The 21,469-nt window shown below is 44.2% G+C and overlaps 1 protein-coding gene across 1 annotated transcript in view; it reads right to left on the reverse strand.

Moving 5' to 3' along the window:
• Positions 1-774: 774 nt before the first annotated feature.
• LOC129817136 (gephyrin-like) overlaps positions 775-21,469 on the reverse strand; it is a 49,850-nt gene continuing 29,155 nt past the window's right edge. The window contains exons 2-4 of the mRNA XM_055872070.1: positions 20,899-20,977; positions 3,460-3,517; positions 775-1,774 (exon numbers count right to left, since the gene is read on the reverse strand). Of these exons, the coding sequence (XP_055728045.1) occupies positions 1,553-1,774; positions 3,460-3,517; positions 20,899-20,977 (359 nt within the window). The 3' untranslated portion in view covers positions 775-1,552. The remainder of the gene's footprint in view (positions 1,775-3,459; positions 3,518-20,898; positions 20,978-21,469) is intronic.

Genomic DNA, 21,469 nt, shown 5'->3' on the forward strand with positions numbered 1-21,469 from the left:
TAGTGACACAAACAGTCCATTAGTGAGGGAGAGGAGAAGAGAGGAGAAAGAAATGAGAAGAGAGGAGAAAGAGAAGACTTCAAAGAGTACCAGCCACTGATGAGCATCGTGGGCTAGGACTCAGGAGGGAGAGAGAGAGAGAGAGAGAGAGAGAGAGAGTGAGAGAGAGAGAGAGAGAGAGAGGGAGGGAGAGCAGAGATGGGGGAGAGAGGGAGGGGGGAAGGGGAGAAGAGATAGGGAGGGAGAGAGCGGAGGTGGTGAGGGAAAGAGAGAGAGGGTGGGTGAGAAAGGAGGGTGGTAGAAGGAGAGGGGGGGGGGAGAAGCTAGAGTGTAAAGGAAGCATATCTAAATGGAGGGAGAAGAGAGAGAGGAAAAAGAGAGAGGGAGAGAATCCCTTGACACCTACAGTGAGTGGGATCATCAACACAGAAGCATGGGATACTGGGTAATAAAGCCTTCATCAATAGACAAGACACTGAAACACACGCACACACACACACACACACACACACACACACACACACACACACACACACACACACACACACACACACACACACACACACACACACACACACACACACACACACACACACACACACACACACACACACAGTATTGTACAGCTAACCTTACAGTCCCATTCAGAATCCTATTTTCCCTAACCCTAAACCTAACCCTAACCCATACTCTTACCCTAACCCTAACCCTAACCTTAACCCTAAACCTAACCCTAACCTTAAACCCTAACGCCAAACCTAACCCTAACCCATACCCTAACCCTAACCCTAACCTCAACCCTAAACCTAACCCTAACCTTAAACCCTAAACCTAACCTTAACCCTAAACCCTAACCCTACCCCTAAACCTAACCTTAACCCTAACCCTAACCCTAAACCTAACCTTAACCCTAAACCTAAACCTAACCCTAACCCTAACCTCTAACCCTAAACCCTAAACCCTAAACCTAACCCTAACCCACACTCTTACCCTAACCCTAACCTTAACCCTAAACCTAACCCTTAACCCTAAACCTAACCTTAACCCATACTCTGACCCTAACCCTAACCTTAACCCTAAACCCCAAAACCTAACCTTAACCTTGGCTCCTAACCCTAACACTAACCCTAAAACTAACCCTAGCTACTAACCCCAACCCTAAAACGAACATCATTCTAACACTAATTCTAACTTTAACCCCAAACCCCCTAGAAATAGCATTTGACCTCATGGCGACTAATAGTTGGTTTACTATTGTTGTGGGGACTTCTGGTCCCCACAAGAAGAGCCAAACACGTCCAGACACACACAGTGCTATCATATACCATATTACTGAGTATGTGTCTTCAACCAACCCACAAGTGTCTCAGTGGTGATAAATGAAGGGACTCCAGTGGTACTTCTGAGAGCCATTAGTAACAGTAGTGGACAGACAGCCCTGTGTGTGGCTGTACTAATCAGCTATGGAGGCTCCTCCATCCCCTTCCCTCACACTCCACTCCTTTCCCCTCTCAGTGACACACACCACCCATTGTCATTTTGGATCTGCATGTTACAGTTTCCGTCGAGACAAGGGGAGCCGGTGCAGATAAGAGGCAGTAGACAAAGAAGAAAGAAAACCTGTGACTGGGTAACACAGCAAGGTACAATTGCTAGGTGACAGACAGACACGCACACTTACCTCAGGTGTGACATCACGGGGAGCGAAGCCGGTTCCCCCGGTTGTCAAGATGAGATTGAGTTCTTTCTCATCACACCAGTCCACCAGAGTCTCCTGATGAGACAGACAGAGAGAGACAGACTGAGACATAGGATCTGATAGGTTCCTAGGTATACCTCATGTCACGTGACATGAGTCTCATTGGCACTGATGGAGAGGATGTTTCATACAGCAGGTCACTGCTAAGAGGTCATGAGGGTGACGATTGTGGCTTAGACTGTATACAAGGTGTGACATACCGTACATGACCAAAAGTATGTGGACACCTGCTCGTCGAAAATCTCATTCCAAAATCATGGGCATTAACTTGGAGTTGGTCCTCCCTTTGCCTCTTTAACAGCCTCCACTCTTCTGGGAAGGCTTTCCACTAGTTGTTGGAACATTGCTGCGGGGACTTGCTTCCATTCAGCCACAAGAGCATTTGTGAGGTCGGGCACTGATGTTGGGTGATTAGGCCTGGCTCGTAGTCGGCGTACCAATTCATCCCAAAGTTGTTCGATGGGGTTGAGGTCAGGGCTCTGTGCAGACCAGTCAAATTCTTCCACACCGATCTCGACAAACCATTTCATTATGGACCTTGCTTTGTGCACAGAAACAGGAAAAGGGCCTCCCCAAAGCACAGAATCATCTAGAAAGTTATTGTATGCTGTAGTGTTAAGATTTCCCTTCACTTTAACTAAGGGGCCTAGTCCGAACCATGAAAAACAGCACCAGACCATTATTCCTCCGCCACCAAACTTTACAGTTGCCACTATGCATTGGGCAGGTAGTGTCCTCCTGGCATCCACTAAACCCAGATTCGTCCGTTGGACTGACAGATGGTGAAGCTTGATCCATCACTTCAGAGAAGACGTTTCCACTGCTCCAGAGTCCAATGGTGGTGAGCTTTAAACCACCCCAGCTGACGCTTGGCATTGCGCATGGTGATCTAGGCTTGTGTGCGGCTGCTCGGCCATGGAAACCCATTTCATGAAGGTCCCGACGAACTGGTCTTGTGCTGATGTTGCTTCCAGAGGCAGTTTGGAACTCAGTAGTGAGTGTTGCAACCGAGGACAGATGGTTTTTACGCACTATGCGCTTCAGCACTCGGTGGTCCCGTTCTGTGAGCTTATGTGGCCTACCACTTCGCGGCTAAGCCGTTGTTGCTCCTAGACATTTCCACTTCACAATAACAGCACTTACAGTTGAAGGTCAATGAACTCTTCAGTAAGGCCATTCTATTGCCAATGTTTGTCTATGGAGATTGCATGGCGGTGTGCACGATTTTATACACCTGTCAGCAACGGGTGTGGCTGAAATAGCCAAATTGACTCATTTGAAGGGGTGTATGTCTTCTAGAAAGACAGTGAGACAGGGATAGAAAGAGAAGCTGAGCACACCATATTCATTCGTCTCAGAGTAGGAGTACGCATCTGGGATCATAAAAAATAAAAAAATCTTCTAATTATTATGATTAAGATTATATGGACATGGGAGGACCTGACCCTAGATCAGCACTCCTACTCTAAGACTCTAGAATACAGATCCTGGGGTCAAAAAGTGTTTGAAATCTTTAAAATACTTAAGTCTCGCTTCATTGAGGTTGTCTGGTTAATTGGAACCAATCGAATATACCAAAAAAGTGCAAACCCTGTCCATCTGGCACACCAAAGCACATGCTCAAAGTATGGGATTTTAAATACAATTTGAACCCAGGTCTGATGACTGACAAATAGATAGACATCCAATGATCAACTTACCTTAATCTCATCAATTTCATCTGGCACGATCTTATAGGCTGAAATAAAGCCTCCCAGCCTATGAGAGAGAGAGAGAGAGAGAGAGAGAGAGAGAGAGAGAGAGAGAGAGAGAGAGAGAGAGAGAGAGAGAGAGAGAGAGAGAGAGAGAGAGAGAGAGAGAGAGAGAGAGAGAGAGAGAGAGAGAGAGAGAGAGAGAGAGAGAGAGAGAGAGAGAGAGAGAGAGAGCATCAGGACACAGTCACTCCCATTTTAGATGTGAAACTAGAAACATAAAGCCTCTTGCTGTACTGCAGTGTCTTCAAAACAGTCAGTAGGCTCAAACCTCCAGATATGCAACACAAGAGCTTTTAAAGTAATCAAATTACTCTTCTTTTACCCAAGCAGGCCTAGTAGGGAGAGAAAGAGGGATGAAAGAGAGAGCGAGAAAGGGAAGGAGAGTCGTGAATGCCCTTGAACATCCCCTCCTAAAAGACTTTCCTCAGGACGGACCGTCAGGGATACTACACTCACAAGGACAGTCTGCTGTTTGAAGAAGTGTACCATGGCGCTCTCCGGTGGCCAGTGCCAGTATTGCAGCAAGAGGAGAAACTAATGCAGCAGGCTCCAGGTAAAGAATCTCCACGTACGAATTATGGTATAATACAACACACACACACACACACACACACACACACACACACACACACACACACACACACACACACACACACACACACACACACACACACACACACACACACACACACACACACACACACACACACACACACACACACACACACACACACACACACACACACACACACACACACTCCTTGCTTAACCCGTTTTTGTAAGGAGGTGCTATTTTTAGGAAACTACTGCATCATGTTTCCCCCTCTGCGACAGGCACTTAGGGACATGACACCCGTTCAGACAATACTGTGGTGGAACTCCACAACCACACTAAAGTAACATCTAGCCCTTACAACATCACTGCTACACTGACTACTGAGCTATTAAATCCCATAGAGGTACTGCATCAAAGTAATGAACTTGGCTTGTAGTAAATAACTTTTTCATTTTAGAGGGAAACCATTTTGCTAAAAAATGAAAATGCAAAAGTGATAGAGCGTAGTAATTGTATTATAGCATAATTTGTCACAGAGCTGGAGTATGGACTGTGGCTAAAGCAACAAGCTCTCTTAGGCTCACGTCAGATTTGACGTTCATCTGAATTCTTAAGGTTAGGCATTAAGTCTGAAGGTTGAGGTAAGTGTTAAGGCTTAAAACAAAAATATAAAAAACTACTTTCTGTGGCTGGATTCAAACACGCAACCTTTGGAACCAGAGGCAGATGCTTACAGAGGCAGATGCTTACATCTACCTGCCATCCCCGTCCACGGCGCCCTAGCAAAATCAAAGCCTTCTTGAAGGTTACAGCGCTCAGTGTTTCACCTGGTGGCATGTTTCCACGTCATCTCCCGACGTCCTTGGACATAGATGGACGTCGAATACTGACTTGTATCACGGTTGACCTGCCAGGGATAAAGTATGCAGAAGGTACACTGGCATAGCGGAAACCCCCACACGCCCCATAAGGCAGGGGGGGGCACAAGAGTTCTGGGGGCCCATGTGCCCATCATCTCACACCTAGTCTAAATTTGAGGAATAAATATGAATAATTTTGACAGTAATTTCCACTTGCAGCAAGCAAAGTGTTTGTGTTGTCCAATGTACATGGGTAGTAGGTGAGTCAGACAATATCGTTTTCTTGCATCTAATCAGCCCATTTCTCAGCTGCGGCCCGCCTCGGCCTCCTCACCTAATTGCCAATCAAGTTAAAAAAGTTAGGTGAATCAGGTGGGACTCGGATGGAGAATGAGTGAGTTGTTCAACATGGATAAACAAAAGGCAAGACCAAGTGGTGCCCGAAAAACGTTTAAAAAAACCCTTTATCAATCTGATCCTTTTCCTGAAGATTAGCACGTCGGCAAAACTACCAGCTCGTCCTCGACTGATGAAACACCATCACAAGTAGAAGCACGCCGACTTAAAGGAACATTTGAAGTGATCTTTTGACAATCAAATGAAAACATCATGACTGTGTTTAAGCCACAGTAAAAGGTCATACATTTTGAAAGTTAAACTCTGACTTTGCGCAGGTCCAGAGAAACTGTGCCACGTCATTGAGAAGGTAAGAAGGTAAGAGAGGTTTTGCCTGTAGGACAAACACATGCACGCACTCACATACAGATGTATACATGCACTCACTCACGCACGCACGCAGGCACACACACACACACACACACACACACACACACACACACACACACACACACACACACACACACACACACACACACACACACACACACACACACACACACACACACACACACACACACACACACACACACACACACACACACCTATGCTAACAAATGTCTGACGAGAGTGTGAGTGCTTAACTCACAGCGATGGGGTGTGTGTGCCTACACGTATGTGTGTGTGCACGAGAGTGTTCACCCCGGGAAAGTAAAGGACCTGTAAAAACAAATCCCCTCTCTGTATGTTCATTTCCTCCCTCTCTGTTTTAGCCAAAATGAAAATATGCTAAACACAAATAGCTCCGATTCCTTCCAGCTGTTTCCTAGGCAACCCCATTCTATCCCAAGCCTCTGGTTTACATGTTTATCATGAGTGTGTTTGCTTTGTTGCTGTGTTTCGGGATGCCGTGTCTCTGCTATGTCTCTGAAGTGTCTGTGTGAGTGTTGTTGCATACCAGTGTGTGTGTGTGTGTGTGTGTGTGTGTGTGTGTGTGTGTGTGTGTGTGTGTGTGTGTGTGTGTGTGTGTGTGTGTGTGTGTGTGTGTGTGTGTGTGTGTTTTAATGTGACAGGGTAACAACACTCATCTACTCCATGGTGTTCCAGTACAGAGCACTTCCTGAAACATTCTGTAGAGGAGCTGGATCTGACCCACTGCTGTCCAATGGGGGAGAGGGAGAGTTATGGCTGTTTGCTCTAGGTGTGGAAACATGCAGTACTGATGCTGCTACAGTATGAGAGGGGACACAGGGCTTTGGCCTGGAAGACGGGATGCTTTGCCCAGATTAGTCTATGAATAAAATAGGAGAGAATAGAATAAGGGAGGAAGGGAGAGAGAGAGAGAGAGAGAGAGAGAGAGAGGGGGAAGGAAGGGTAGGGGGAGAAAGGCAATAGGAGATTGAGAAAAGCAGCCAGAAAGCCATAGAGACAAAACGAGAGAATGACAGAAAGAGAGAGCCAGACAGAAAGAACAACAGGACGACAGGATAGAGAGCGAGATATAAGCCTACATCGTGTACTATAGGTACCTGAGACTCCCACGTACTTTTAACAGATCACGGCAATAAGAGTTTCAGCTAGACGGTCTTGGAGTTTGGAACACCAGGATCTTGTTTCTTTGGAGGAGTTAGAAAGTCTGGTTGACTCACATACTGAAGAATGTGACTGTCATTTTTAATTTAACTAGGCAAGTCAGTTAAGAATAAATTCATATTTACAATGACAGCATACCAGGGAACAGTGGGTTAACTGCCTTGTTCAGGGGCAGAATAACATATTTTTACCTTGTCAGCTCGGGGATTCGATCCAGCAACCTTTCGGTTACTGGTCCAATGCTCTAACCACTTGGTTACCTGCCGCCCCGTCGTTCAGATTTAATGCGGCGGTACATATGATATATTTGACCTATGATGTTTCTGTTTCTGTATGTAATCGTAATGTATGTGTGTCTACATCTATTTGTTTATGGTGTGCCTATGTCTGTAAGTTGTTATGTCTGAGATGTGTCTGAAACTCTGCTCCCCCCTGCTGCTGTGTGGGTTGGACAAGGTCTCTCTGGAAAAAATAGATTTGATCTCAATGAGACTACGTAGATAAAGGTTCAATTAAACAAAGACATCAAGACACAACCAGCTAACCAATACCCCCTTACCCCCTGCACACACACACACACACACACACACACACACACACACACACACACACACACACACACACACACACACACACACACACACACACACACACACACACACACACACACACACACACACACTACACACACACACACACACAGTCTGTGACCCAGCTGTGCAGGTCTGTACAGTTGTGGGCCAGCTCTATTATGAGGCCCATCTGCTGTAGTGGTGGTATTAATAATGCATGGTCTTTGTACAGGGCTCTCCATCACACACACACACACACACACACACACACACACACACACACACACACACACACACACACACACACACACACACACACACACACACACACACACACACACACACACACGCGCGTTTGTTTGACCATTAAAAATAGTATTTTCCAACACTAACCCTAAACCCTAAACCCACTAACACTAACCCTAAACCCTAAACCCACTAACACTAAGCCTAACCTTAATCCCAAAACCCATAAACTAACCCTTAAGCTTAAAATAGTGTTTGAACAAATTCAGGACCTGACTTTTCAAAAAAGTTATTGTTTTCCTATCTTTTCTGGACATCCAGGTGAAATGTTAGGACATTGGGTTACTGATAATGTAGGTAAACAAGTACACACTCACACACACAAACAGAGGGCCAGCACCATCATCCCTGCCCTAACTATTTCAAGACATCTTAGTAGAGCCTGGCTGTGATGGCAGCGATGTAGGGAAGCTCTCAAGGGTCAACAATTCCTTTCAACCTGTCTGCAGTGAGAGGGGTGTATATGTGTGTCTTTGAGGGGACTCTCCTCGCATGACACACACACAACCCCCACCACCAGCCAGTGTTGAGTGCTCTGAGTGCTCTGTACGGTGTTACACTCCCAGTGCTACACTCACTGTAACAATCACACACTGAAACACTAGCAAAGAGACACACAGAGATACACACTTAGACACACAGACACACACTTAGACAAACTCAGACAGAGATACACTCAAGAACAACCCAACCCAGCTATATTTAGGACTCCACACTATCATGCATATCTAATCTGTACTGCGTTGCCTGGGATTTTCCTTTCACTTTGTCCTTTCAAGCACAGTTGCAGCAACTATGGTGGATGCGTAACCAGGCCAGCTCAGTACAGCTCACCTTGGCTTAGTTCAGCTTGTCTCTGTAGTATAAAAAGGGTCAAATTGCAGAATTCTGTCTCCCCTCAATCTCTTATTCTCTGAACTATCCACTACCCCTCCAACATGTAATTTGCCGCAACCTGGGATACGACGTCATTTTGACAAGTCCATGTACAGCAGATCATTTGCACGATAACATAGCTTAACACATTGCAGGCTAGCAGGCGCTAGTTAAGGCTAGCACAGGCTAGCGAATGCTAACACTGACTAAAACAGGCTAGTACAGAAACATTCACAGACTAGCATAAGATAGCTTGCTAACGTAGAGCACAACCAGCCCAGTGGACCTGTCTTGTCTATCTCCTTCCAGTGACTGCTGCTCCGTGGGTGAAATGAGCACACTGTCACCCATCTGATTTATACAGACGCTATTTTTAGCTGCGACAATTTGTAAAATTGACAAAGGATGTTACAACCCAAGTCGCTCGAGGGCGGCAACACGGTGTTGGCTGGAGACCCAGGAGGATATTCATTCAACCTTCAACACACACATGTACACACACACACACACACACACACACACACACACACACACACACACACACACACACACACACACACACACACACACACACACACACACACACACACACACACACACACACACACACACACACACACACACACACACAAATAAGCAGGAGGGGAGAACTGTACACATTGAGAACAGACAACAACCCATCTGTCCTTGAGAATGGGTGTCGTTTTCATGACCCCTCTCTCTCTATTTGTCTCTCTCTCTCTCGCTCTCCCTCGCTCTCTCTCTGTCTTGTTTTGTCTCTCTCTCTCTCTATTTGCTATTTGTCTCTCTCCTTTTCTCTCTGTTTTGCTCTCTGTCTTACATTCTCTCTCTCTCTCTCTCTCTAACTCCCTCTCGACTGACACACCTCTTCACACTCCTTCAATAGGAGGGAATACATTATGTGTTGGTGTACTGATTGGACACTGTGCAGACTGATATCAAGGAGAATGTGTTAAAAGAGTTTAAAGTAGGCTTGGGCGGTATCCAGATTGTCATACCTTCATACCGTCCTTGTGCCATACCGGGATATTCGGTAATACCGGCACAGAACACAAGGGGCGCTGCTTTCAAACCCCACCTATTCTCTGTAATCTGAAGGTTACCAATGCTAACAAGCACATGTAAAAACCCGTAGAGAATGCTAACTAAATGCTAACGAGCTCATTGTGAACATTTTATACAGTTTCTGACCTAAACTATACAAGTACAACAAGCTACTCACAGTTTGCTGCACGTACAAAACTAATATTAGCCAGCAAGGCTCTTGATCAAGGAAGGAATTCTCTGCTGTTATGAAGTGAATGCTTGATTTTGGAAGAAACTATCCACTTAGCTAGATTGTTAACTTCTCTAGGATAGGGGGCAGCATTTTCACTTTTGGATAAATAGCGTGCCCAATTTCAACTTCCTTCTACTCATCCCCAGAATATAAGATATGCATATTATTAGTAGATTTGGATAGAAAACACTCGGAAGTTTCTAAAACTGCTTGAATAATGTCTGTGAGTATCACAGAACGTATGTAGCAGGCAAAACCCCGAGGACAAACCATTCAGATTTTTCTTTTTTTGAGGTCACTGTCTGTTCAATGAGGTTTCATTGGGATACTAGATTTCTAAGGGACTTGTTTGCAGTTCCTACCGCTTCCACTGGATGTCACCAGTCTTTGGAAATTGTTTGAGGTTATTCCTTTGTGCAATGAAGAAGTACGGCCATCTTGAATCAGATTAATGTTATGTGTACTGTTTGAGAGTTGCGCAAGACTAGAAAAGTAGCGTTAGTTTGTTGTCCTCCTGTATTGAAGACAGATAGACCCGTCTTCAATTTGATCGATTATTAACGTTTAAAAATACCTAAAGTTGTATTACAAAAGTAGTTTGAAATGTTTTGGCAAAGTTTACACGTAACTTTTGAGATATTTTGTAGTGATTTTGCGCAAATTGGAAGCTGTTTTTTTCTGGATCAAATGCGCCAAATAAATTGACATTTTGGATATATACGGACGGAATTAATTGAACAAAAGGACCATTTGTGATGTTTATGGGACATATTGGAGTGCCAACAAAAGAAGCTCGTCAAAGGTAAGGCATGATTTATATTTTATTTCTGCGTTTTGTGTTGCCTCTGCAGGGTTGAAATATGCTACACTCTCTTTGTTTACTGTTGTGCTATCATCAGATAATAGCATCTTATGCTTTCGCCGAAAAGCCTTTTTGAAATCTGACATGTTGGCTGGATTCACAACGAGTGTAGCTTTAATTTGGTATCTTACATGTGTGATTTAATGAAAGTTTGATTTTTATATAATTCTTTTTGAATTTGGCGCTCTGCATTTTCCCTGGCTTTTGGTCAAGTGGGACGCAATCGTCCCACCTATCCCAGAGAGGTTTTTAACTAGCTACTAAATTAGCAAACCAAATGCACAACTGTAGAGTATTTAGCACATTTTAGACAGTAACTTAATAGTTATAAGATATCTAGCTGGTAAACATTTAGTTGAGAGTTCCATATTGTAACTAGATCACCTGGCGCATGATACGCAACAGTCACAAGGCCCCGGTCTCTTGTCGTTGTGTGCTTGTAAACAAGCATAAGCTTCATAACAAAAAATAATGTGACAGGTGAAATTAAAAACGTAATGTTCTTTATCTCCTAACATATTGCGCAAGTTGACTCCAGGTATTTACTTGAAAAGTAGCTACAAATATTCACATTTATTAAAAAACTTCAAATACATACTTTCAACTGTATTTTAAAAATGTATTTATTTATTTTTATATTTATTGAATATCCGAAACATACAATATACTTGCAGTGAAGCCGGTCAACAACTACATCATACCAGTCATCCAACAGATTCCCATTCAGAGCGACACACAGAAGCATCCAGGGTCAATGCCCTGCTCAAGGGCACGTTGACAGATCTCCCACCAGGCCAAAAAACCTGAACCCGAACCCTCCAAGATCACACCACAGTTCCCCAATAGCTGTCCCTCAACCAACCTCCACTCCCACTTGTCTACAATTCCAGATCCCAAACCTCAGCTTCCCTCAGCCCATCCCATCTATCTCTGCTGGCCGACCGTCTTCGGATTTCTACCCAACACATATCTTTCAACTATGCTGTGATGTTTAACATACAATTTCAATCTATCTAATCGAATAGAATCCACATATTGCGAGATGAAAATTAATAATTTTACTAAGAGTATTAGTATATTAGTAATTGACTGACCTGGTCTCTCCAGATCTCCTAACAGTACTATTTCTAGGGTCAATTTTAGATCAATGCTATGCATTTTCAGCCATTCCTGAACCTGAGACCAGAAACAGGCTACCTGAGGGCAATACCAAATCAAACGGTCTATTGATTCTGTATCCTCACAATGAAATCTGCAGAGCTTTGATGATTTTATGCCCCAAATATTCAACATTTTGTTGGTGGAATTCTATATAATAATTTTAGCTGAAAAGCACAAAGTCTTGAATCTTGCGTTGTTTTATATATCAACACATAGACCATGTACCTTGGAATCGGTACATCAAAAATCTCTTCCCAACTATTTGCGATCTGTATGGCACAGTTGTCAACATCCTGGTCCTCAAATGAAACGGGTATACTTTCCTATTTAGGTTATTTTTATTCCTCCGCCAGTTTTGATCCTTTATATTGGGCAGACAGACCAGTTCCCTACCTCCTCCTGCTGCCACCAGCCTCCTCCATTTTTGGGGTAATGCTGTAATCAATTGGTTGCACTCTTGGATTGAGGAGACCTTCCCGTACAACTCCATGAAGGACATAACTCTACCATTCCAACTTACAATATCATTTAAGAATAAAATACCATCAAAGGAAGGTACCGTACAATCAGTCCAGCAAAGCTAATTATGCTCCACTATACCTCACACCTAATACAACAAATGGTCTCCGTAGCTGGAGATTTGAAAGATATTATGGTCTGAGAAGATATTGGCAGGCCAAACATAGCCAATATGCTGAGATAATGTATTAGGCCTACTGTGCCGACACTATTCTTACAGAACACTTTTTTAGTGGTTAGGAGCATTGGGCCAGTAACCGAAAGGTCGCTGGTTCGAATCCCCAACCCGACTAGGTGAAAATCTGCCAATGTGCACTTAACTCTAATTGCTCCTTTAAGTCACTCTGGACTAGTGTCTGCAAAATTACTAAAATATAAATGTATTACAGTTTTTTTCAATTGTTTAAGCACAATTTTGAAAACCGGGCCCGGTTTGTCAAAACACTACACACAATTAGCACAACCCTACACCAAAGTAGCACAACACTTCAGATCATTTGCAAAATGGAATACTTTTGTCAAAACTATACACGACTTCATTAAAATTATATTTTGTTACCATACGAAACACACACATTTCATATGACTTCAATCTTTTTGAACCAGTTACACACTGCTGTTGCTAACCTAAAACACTTTTAGCAAGTCTAATTGTCAGTGATTAGAGTAGTGTAAATGAAGTACACAGAGAAAGTGCAACTATACAAATACTACACAAGACCAACGCTGCAGACTGAGGAAAATATCATTTATTTCTCTCCATATACCCAAATCAGTCAACATGTCAACATGGAGAATCACAACAAAACATGTCACAGTTTTCATGCTACTACAGTAGTGTGCATAACACTGTTAGCTCAGCAAACAACAGACAAACTTAAAATACTGTATCCAGTATAGGTTACAATTACAGTAAATAACAATAACAACAACAAACATAAAAAATAATCAGAAAAAAACTGACAATATTGTACAGAAAATACTACAGAAAACAAACTATACATTATCTCTTCGCCTAGCTGGATCTGGCCAGAGAATGTCATCAACATCACAAGCAATATCGTCATTAGCAAGACAACGCGGGAAGAACCGTCTTGAATGTCGAATCCATCCTTGCACAGCTGCGCCGTGGACTTGGTCACACTTGGCCTCCATGGCCTGAATGAGGGGTACCTGAGCCTGGGGCTGGAGATCGTAAACCCTCCACCGCCATGCAGAGAAAAACTCTTCGATAGGGTTTAGAAACGGAGAGTATGGTGAAAGGTATAGTACTGTCAACTGTGGATGGTGTTGAAACCAGTTCTGGACCAAAGCAGAGCGGTGGAATGACACATTGTCCCAGAAGACCGTGTATTGCATCTGGTGCATTTCATTACCTACTGTGACGATGTGGTGCAATCGGTCCAAAAATGCGAGAATGTGAGGTGTGTTGTAAAGGCCCATTTTGGCATGATGGAGGACAACCCCATGCTGTGAAATGGCAGCGCAAAGGGTGATATTACCCCCACGTTGCCCTGGGACATTGATTATATTGGTTGAAGGCATTTTGGTTGAAGGCAGGTGAACCTACCTGCTGCATTTTTATAGTGCTTAAACCTGATTGGTGTGTCTACAGTTTAGCAATCATGTGTTTGTGCACCTGATGGCTGTGTTTAACAGATTGGTTCATAGGTGTGGTAATTTGACAGTCAGTGCTTTTGAATTGCAAGGAAGTGACATCATGATATACTTCTGTGTCTGATGTATACAAGTGTGTTTAGTGTTTTGCAAATCACTGTGTGTAATGTTTTGCAAATAGTGTGAAGCTGACAATGTGCTTACAGTTGTGCAAATCTAGCCTTGTGTTTTGCTCCTTGAGTGTAAGGTTTTGCTAATTGTGGGAAAAGTTCAATTGTAGTGTGTCAGCAATCGTAAAAAACTGTAAGTTAATGTTGCATAGGCTTACAAGTCATGCTCAAAAAAAAAATCTGAGCGGTAGACTTTGACTCTGAAAGTGACTGAAAGTGGTTGGTGACCACTGGTGTTTAAAGAAAATGTGTTCCATTGAGTGACAGCTGTCTGGTTTAAACTGTCTGCGCTGATTCTGGTGGGCTGTGGGTGGCTCTACCCTGTGTTTGGAGTGTGCGTGTGTGCGTAAATGGACGTCTGTGTGTTTGTGTGTGTGTCTGTGTGTGCGTGTGTGTGTCTCTGTGTGTGTGTGTGTGTGTGTGTGTGTGTGTGTGTGTGTGTGTGTGTGTGTGTGTGTGTGTGTGTGTGTGTGTGTGTGTGTATGTGCCTGCGTGTCTGGGCTGATTCTGGTGGGCTGTGGGTGGCTCTGCCCTGTGTTTGGAGTGTGCGTGTGTGCGTAAATGGACGTCTGTGTGTGCGTGCGTATGTGTGTCCCTGCGTGAATAATCATGAATGGATGTCTATGTGTGTGTCTGTCCCAGACAGTGTGCCGTGGCACATTGTGGCCAGAATTTGTCTCCAGCTGTTCATTCTGGGGTAGTAACACGTGATGTGGAAATGTGGCACAGCATGGCACAGCCTGTAGAGGGGAGTAGAGGGTCAGGCTCAATCCCAATAATCCCCTTAGCCCTCCGAGGCCGTTTTTCGCGACTTCGTGAGCCACCTGGAGTCGTCTCGAAAACCCAACCTAGGCAACGGGGGTCTGGTTTCAATTGCAGACTCTATTCACAACTTCAATAAGATAACAACATTTTTTACGGGGTGGGTCCTCTTCGGAAAGACAACTCTCCCAACAAATCAGGAGGCTGACATGCCAGAACGTGGAAACTCCAAAACCAAAGTTTGCAGGAGAAACCTTTGCAGTGGTTTAAGTGACGCTAGTTGACGCAAACTAGACACTTGCGAAATGCACTCATTAAAAATAACCTCTGTGATCGCCATCTTGCTACTATTTAGTATTTTCTATTTATATTGTATTTTATTTTGTATTTTATAACAGCATTGGGCCAGTAACCGAAAGGTCGCTGGTTTGAATCCCTGAGCTGACTAGGTTTAAAATCTGTCCATGAACAAGACACTTAATGAACCCTAACTGCTCCAGTAAGTCGTTCTGTATAAGAACGTCCGCTAAATAAGACATTGACGTTGTTCCTCTATGCCAAATGAGACTGTCGTTGAAATCAGACCCTAGTCACTGTTGCCTTGGGTTGGGTTTTAGAGACTTCTCCCGGAGTGGGAGTGGTTTTCTGATGACATTTTGAGCTACGCGTAGTGCCTTTTCCGCCCTCTAGTTCGTCCTCCAAAACAAAGCCAATCAATTTGCAGACTTCCTAGTGAGTGGTACTCAAATTACCCATGAAGCTCTGCGACCCGCGGCTGGATAGTTTCTGCAGGAAAGATGTCTGCCTCCAGTTCTGGCACCACGCACCAGATCTACAGTGCGTCTCATCCGGCCAGAGCCATCCGTCTCACCAGCGCCATCTGAGCCATCCGTCTCCCCAGTGCCGTCTGAGCCATCCGTCTCCCCAGTGCCGTCTGAGCCATTTGTCTGCCCAGTGCCGTCTGAGCCATCCGTCTGCCCAGTGCCGTCTGAGCCATCCGTCTGCCCAGTGCCGTCTGAGCCATCCGTCTGTCCCGAGCCATTAGAGCCGCCCGTCTGTCCCGAGCCGTCAGAGCCGTTAGTCAGTCAGGAGCCGCTAGAGCCATTCGTCAGTCAGGATCTGCCAGAGCCGCCAACCAGACAGGATCTGCCAGAGCCGCCAACCAGACAGGATCTGCCAGAGCCGCCAACCAGACAGGATCTGCCAGAGCCGCCAACCAGACAGGATCTGCCAGAGCCGCCAACCAGACAGGATCTGCCAGAGCCGTCAGCCAGCCATGAGCGTCCAGAGCCGTCAGCCAGCCATGAGCGTCCAGAGCCGTCAGCCAGCCATGAGCGTCCAGAGCCGTCAGCCAGCCATGAGCGTCCAGAGCCGTCAGCCAAACATGAGCGTCCAGAGCCGTCAGCCAGCCATGAGCGTCCAGATCCGTCAGCTAGTCATGAGCGTCCAGAGCTGCCATGTATCCAGAACTGCCCCTCAGTCCAGAGCTGTCTCTCTGTCCGGAGCTGCCCTTCAGTCCGGAGCTACCACTCTATCCTGAGCTACCTCTCTATCTTGACTTACCTCTCTGTCTTGAGCTATCTCTCTGTAGTGAGCTACCTTATCCTGGTGCTGCCCCTTATTTTGAAGTTACCTATTAAGTTAAGTAGGTGTAATAGGAGGGTGGTCATTTTAAGGGGGCGTAAGCTGGGATTGACTATGGTGGGGTGGGGACCTCGCCCAGAGCCTGAGCCACCACCGTGGTCAGACGCCCACCCAGACCCTCCCCTAGACTTTTGGTGGTGCGTTCGGAGTACGCACCTTGAGGGGGGGGGGGGGGTTATGTCACGTTCCTGACCTGTTTTCTGTTAGTTTTGTATGTGTTAGTTGGTCAGGACGTGAGTTTGGGTGGGCAGTCTATGTTTTCTGTTTCTATGTTTGTTTAAGGGTTGCCTGGTATGGCTCTCAATTAGAGGCAGGTGTTTGGCGTTTCCTCTAATTGAGAGTCATATTAAGGTAGGTTGTTTCACATTGTTTGTTGTGGGTGGTTGTCTCCTGTGTCTGTGTATGTCGTTGCGCCACATGGGACTGTTTCGGTTTTGTTTGTTTGTTCGTTCGTTTTATGTAAGCAGTTTTCGTGTTCATGCGTTCTTCGTGTTTCATGTGAGTTCGTCGTTCAGGTCTGTCTACATCGTTTATTTGTTTTGTAACTTCAAGTGTTCGTTCATGTTTTCTGTTTTGTTTATTAAACATTATGTCTAAGTATCACGCTGCGTCTTGGTTCAATCCATGCTCCTCCTCTTCGGATGAAGAGGAAGAGGAGAACCGTTACAGCTATATGGGCTTTTGACATTTGTATGAATTGTAATTTGTGTTGTTTAATGTTTTAGGGAATCCTGAGCCAACCAGATTGTCTTGTAAAACCCAGTGGATCTAAATAATCTATCTAAAGCATTTACTGCAAATGGAATGTATAATTGTGTACGCTTGCCTTGTTGTTCATTAATAACCTGTTGAGGATGGGGGCGCTGTTGTGACTATTTATGCTAATCGTGTAATTTTTGAAACGGCTTCCCACAAAATCCTTGATCGTACAATATGCATATTATTATTATTATTGGATAGAAAACAGTCTATAGTTTCTATAGGAGTTGAAATTTTGTCTCTAAGTGGAACAGAGCACATTCTACAGCAATTTCCCTGACATGGAGTCAGATTTCAGAAATTTTGGCCCCTGATCTGGAGTCAGTTAAAAGGGCACTGTTATTGCTATGAGTATACGGACACTGCTTACGTCTTCCCCTGGATGCCTTTACGTGATGACGATTTGAATGGGGTCGATTGCGCGTTCACAGGCACTATAAATTAAAAAAACCTGTAGCTAGCAAGTCTTTTCTTGCTGCGTAATGCGCCTGGAGGACATCGACCCGCACTTGTTCCAAGCATTAGTGGAGGGAGTAATATTACTCTGGTCATGTTTCTACTCGTTATGGGAGTTAAAAACATCATAAGGTAGTTAATTTAAAGCGTTTTATAGCAATTTATATCCGTTTAGTGCGATTTTGGGACATTTATTTCTGAAACGCTGTGAATTGCTGGGCACGCTTCCAGTTCATCCCGAACGCAGTTGGCATTTCCACATGGCAAGAGGACAGCTTTCCACCAAAAGACGATTGGATCCAAGAAAGGATCCTTTGCCCAAGATACTGATGGAAGAACAGCTCAAAGTAGGACATTTTTATTATGATAAATCGTGTTTCTGTCGAAAAATGTTAGTGGCTTAGGACGCCATGTTTTTTGACGTAGCTTCGCTTGGCGCAAACTGTATTGAAAAGTAAGGATAATTTAAAAAATGTAATTCCGCGATTGTATTAAGAATTAAATTGTCTATCAATCCCTGTCCACCCTATATTTTTTAGTCACGTTTATGAGTATTTATGTATAAGAGTAGATCACTGTCTAATATGGCGCACGGACATTTTCTCACCAGCTGGGCTACATTTCACATTGTCTAACCATGATTTTGGTGGCTAAATATAAACATTTTCGATCAAACTCTATATGGATTGTGTAATATGATGTTACAGGAGTGTCATCTGAAGAATTCTGAGAAGGTTAGTGAAAAAATTAATATATTTTGGCGATGTTGACTTTTATCGCTCACTTTGGCTAGAATCAATGCTGGGCTGCTATGTGCTATGTGCTATGCTAATATAACGATTTATTGTGTTTTCGCTGTAAGACACTTAGAAAATCTGAAATATTGTCTGTATTCACAGGATCTGTGTCTTTCGATTAGTGTATGCTGTGTATTTTTACGAAATGTTTGATGATTAGTAAGTAGGTAAACACGTTGCTCTATGTAGTTTTTCTAGTCCATTTGTGACGGTGGGTGCAATTGTAACCTATGCCATCTACCTGAAAAATGCACTTTTTTCTAACAAAACCTATCCCATACCATAAATATGTTATCAGACTGTCATCTGATGAGTTTTTTTCTTGGTTAGGGGCTATAAATATCTTAGTTTAGCCGAAATGGTGATAGCTACTGGTGTTGGTGGACAAATAAAAGATGGTGGATTATGCTAATGTGTTTTTAGGTAATAGATGTACATCTTTACATATTGTGTCTTCCCTGTAAAACATTTTAAAAATCGGACATGTTGGCTGGATTCACAAGATCTGTGTCTTTCATTAGCTGTATTGGACTTTAATGTGTGAAAGTTAAATATTTAAAAAAAAAATTTTTTTTGAATTTCGCGGCACTGGTTTTTCAGTGGGGGTGGGGGGGGAGTGCCGCTAGCGGCACCCTCATCCTAGACAGGTTAAAAAATACCTTGAAGTCAATCACTTGTCATTGTTCTTTATTGTAGTAAGGTTAGTGATTGACGATATTTGTCAATGCAGCTGAAGTATCTTCTTTTCCTACTTATTGTCTGGTGTTAGATAAAAACACCTGTACTGTATGTCTATGGATGTGCACCTATCTGTGTACGGGCCCTAAAACATTTACTATAAATATTAGTTCAGGACGGTGGTTTTAATTCTTCTACAATGCTTCCACTGGCTAATCATTATTAACCAGTGGAAAATGACCGAAGGAAATGCGACTGTTACATGTCAAATTGCTATTATGGAAGGAAAGTCCTGCTTCAGTTCCAACTCCACATTGAACCACAGTCAGAGGATGGCTAGGTTACATTAAGGATTATTTATTTTTTTGTTCTCATTTGTTGCTCATATAGTAAGTACATATTTGTTGCTTGAGAAATATAGTGAAAGCTATTACTTTTGCCAGTAAAGGCATTGTGAAAAACCCAAGGCTCGTAGTCAATGAATTATGTGTTATCCATTGACGGCTTCTGATGTGTGCGAGTGATGTAGTGATGTCCATTTCCCTAGGGGTATTTATCTCTCCCTACCACTAGTTGCCTGTTGAGTGCCACTCCCCCCCTGAGGGACAACTGCCAGTATTGGGACAGAGCAGTCTAAATCAGCTACTGGGATCATATTACACCAGACATGGACACACACACTTTGGCTAACCAGCCTGGTCCTTAACACTGACACACACACACACACATGCACACGCACGTGCAAACACACACACACACACACACACACACACACACACACACACACACACACACACACACACACACACACACACACACACACACACACACACACACACACACACACACACACACACACACACACACACACACACACACACACACACACACACAGGCAGGCATGCATCCAGGAACACACACACACACACACCCCACCCTCCTCTCCACACACACGCTAATGAGTGTGTGACAGCCCGGTTGACAGTCTAGCTAGTTAGTGGCGCCAGCGCTGGCTCCATCAGTGTGTCCCAAGACAGCGTGACGTATGAGACATGACACAGGCTTCCACACATAGGCCTCCATATTACACCCTGAAGGACATGACAGACAGACAAGCGTTAGATTGGGCTGAGGGCTACAGCACAGGCCCTATGACATTAATACACTAACACACCCGTGCTATTATAACATATAAGAGCAGACCAGGGTTTCCATGGGGCAACACCAGTGTTTCAGAGTAGGAGTGCTGATCTGGAATCAGCTCCCCCGTCCATTTCATCTTATTCATTATGATCGAGAAGGTAAAACTGATCCTAGATCAGCAGTCATGCTCTGAGATGCTTTAGGATTATGGCACCAGTGGTGCTAAGGTGTAAGAAGATCAACACGTGCTAGAACATATGGACATTTATGTGTGTGTCACTGTTAAGGATGATTAACGGTCTAACGACCAGGCTGAGCAGCCAGTGAGTGAGTGAGTGTGTGTGTGTGCGTGCGTGCGTGTGTATGGTCCCCTTGTCTCATGTAGAATGTGCTGGAGGTTGAGAGTCGGAAGACTTACAGGGAGGGGTCGTGCACCAGATCTTTGAGGTTGATTCCACTGCGGTCCTCTGCCAGGTTCCTAAAACAGCTGTCACTCACTGGATGAAGAGAACAGGAGAGAGAGAGAGAACTCATCAGTTAAGTGGGACAATATGTAGACATTACAAAAGCATCCCCCCCAGTCCACAGACACACACGCTAACACATCTGCAACTGCTGTGCCCCGTGACTGTTGAGCAGGTGTGAGCCACATGAGTCATCATTGTGGTCAGAGATAGAATGACAGAGAGAGAGAGAGAGAGAGAGAGAGAGAGAGAGACAGACAGACAGACATCACTAAGAAAGAGACAAGGTGTTTCATGGTCTAAGTGATTACTAAGGACAGGCGAGCTTATATAAGATACAAAAATATCACTTTATAAATAAGCAGATGTATAATGCGACAATGCATCATCAGTGCACCCAACTAACTCCATAGCATGGACGCCAGGAAACGGTTAAATGTTTAACCACTGACAAAAAGAGAGGGAGAGGGAAAAGTGAAGGGGGGGGGGCTGAGAAGGAGAGATCGAGAGGGATGGAGAGCAGGG

This window comes from Salvelinus fontinalis, chromosome 20 (genome assembly GCF_029448725.1).
Source record: "Salvelinus fontinalis isolate EN_2023a chromosome 20, ASM2944872v1, whole genome shotgun sequence".
Classification (NCBI taxonomy): domain Eukaryota; kingdom Metazoa; phylum Chordata; class Actinopteri; order Salmoniformes; family Salmonidae; genus Salvelinus; species Salvelinus fontinalis.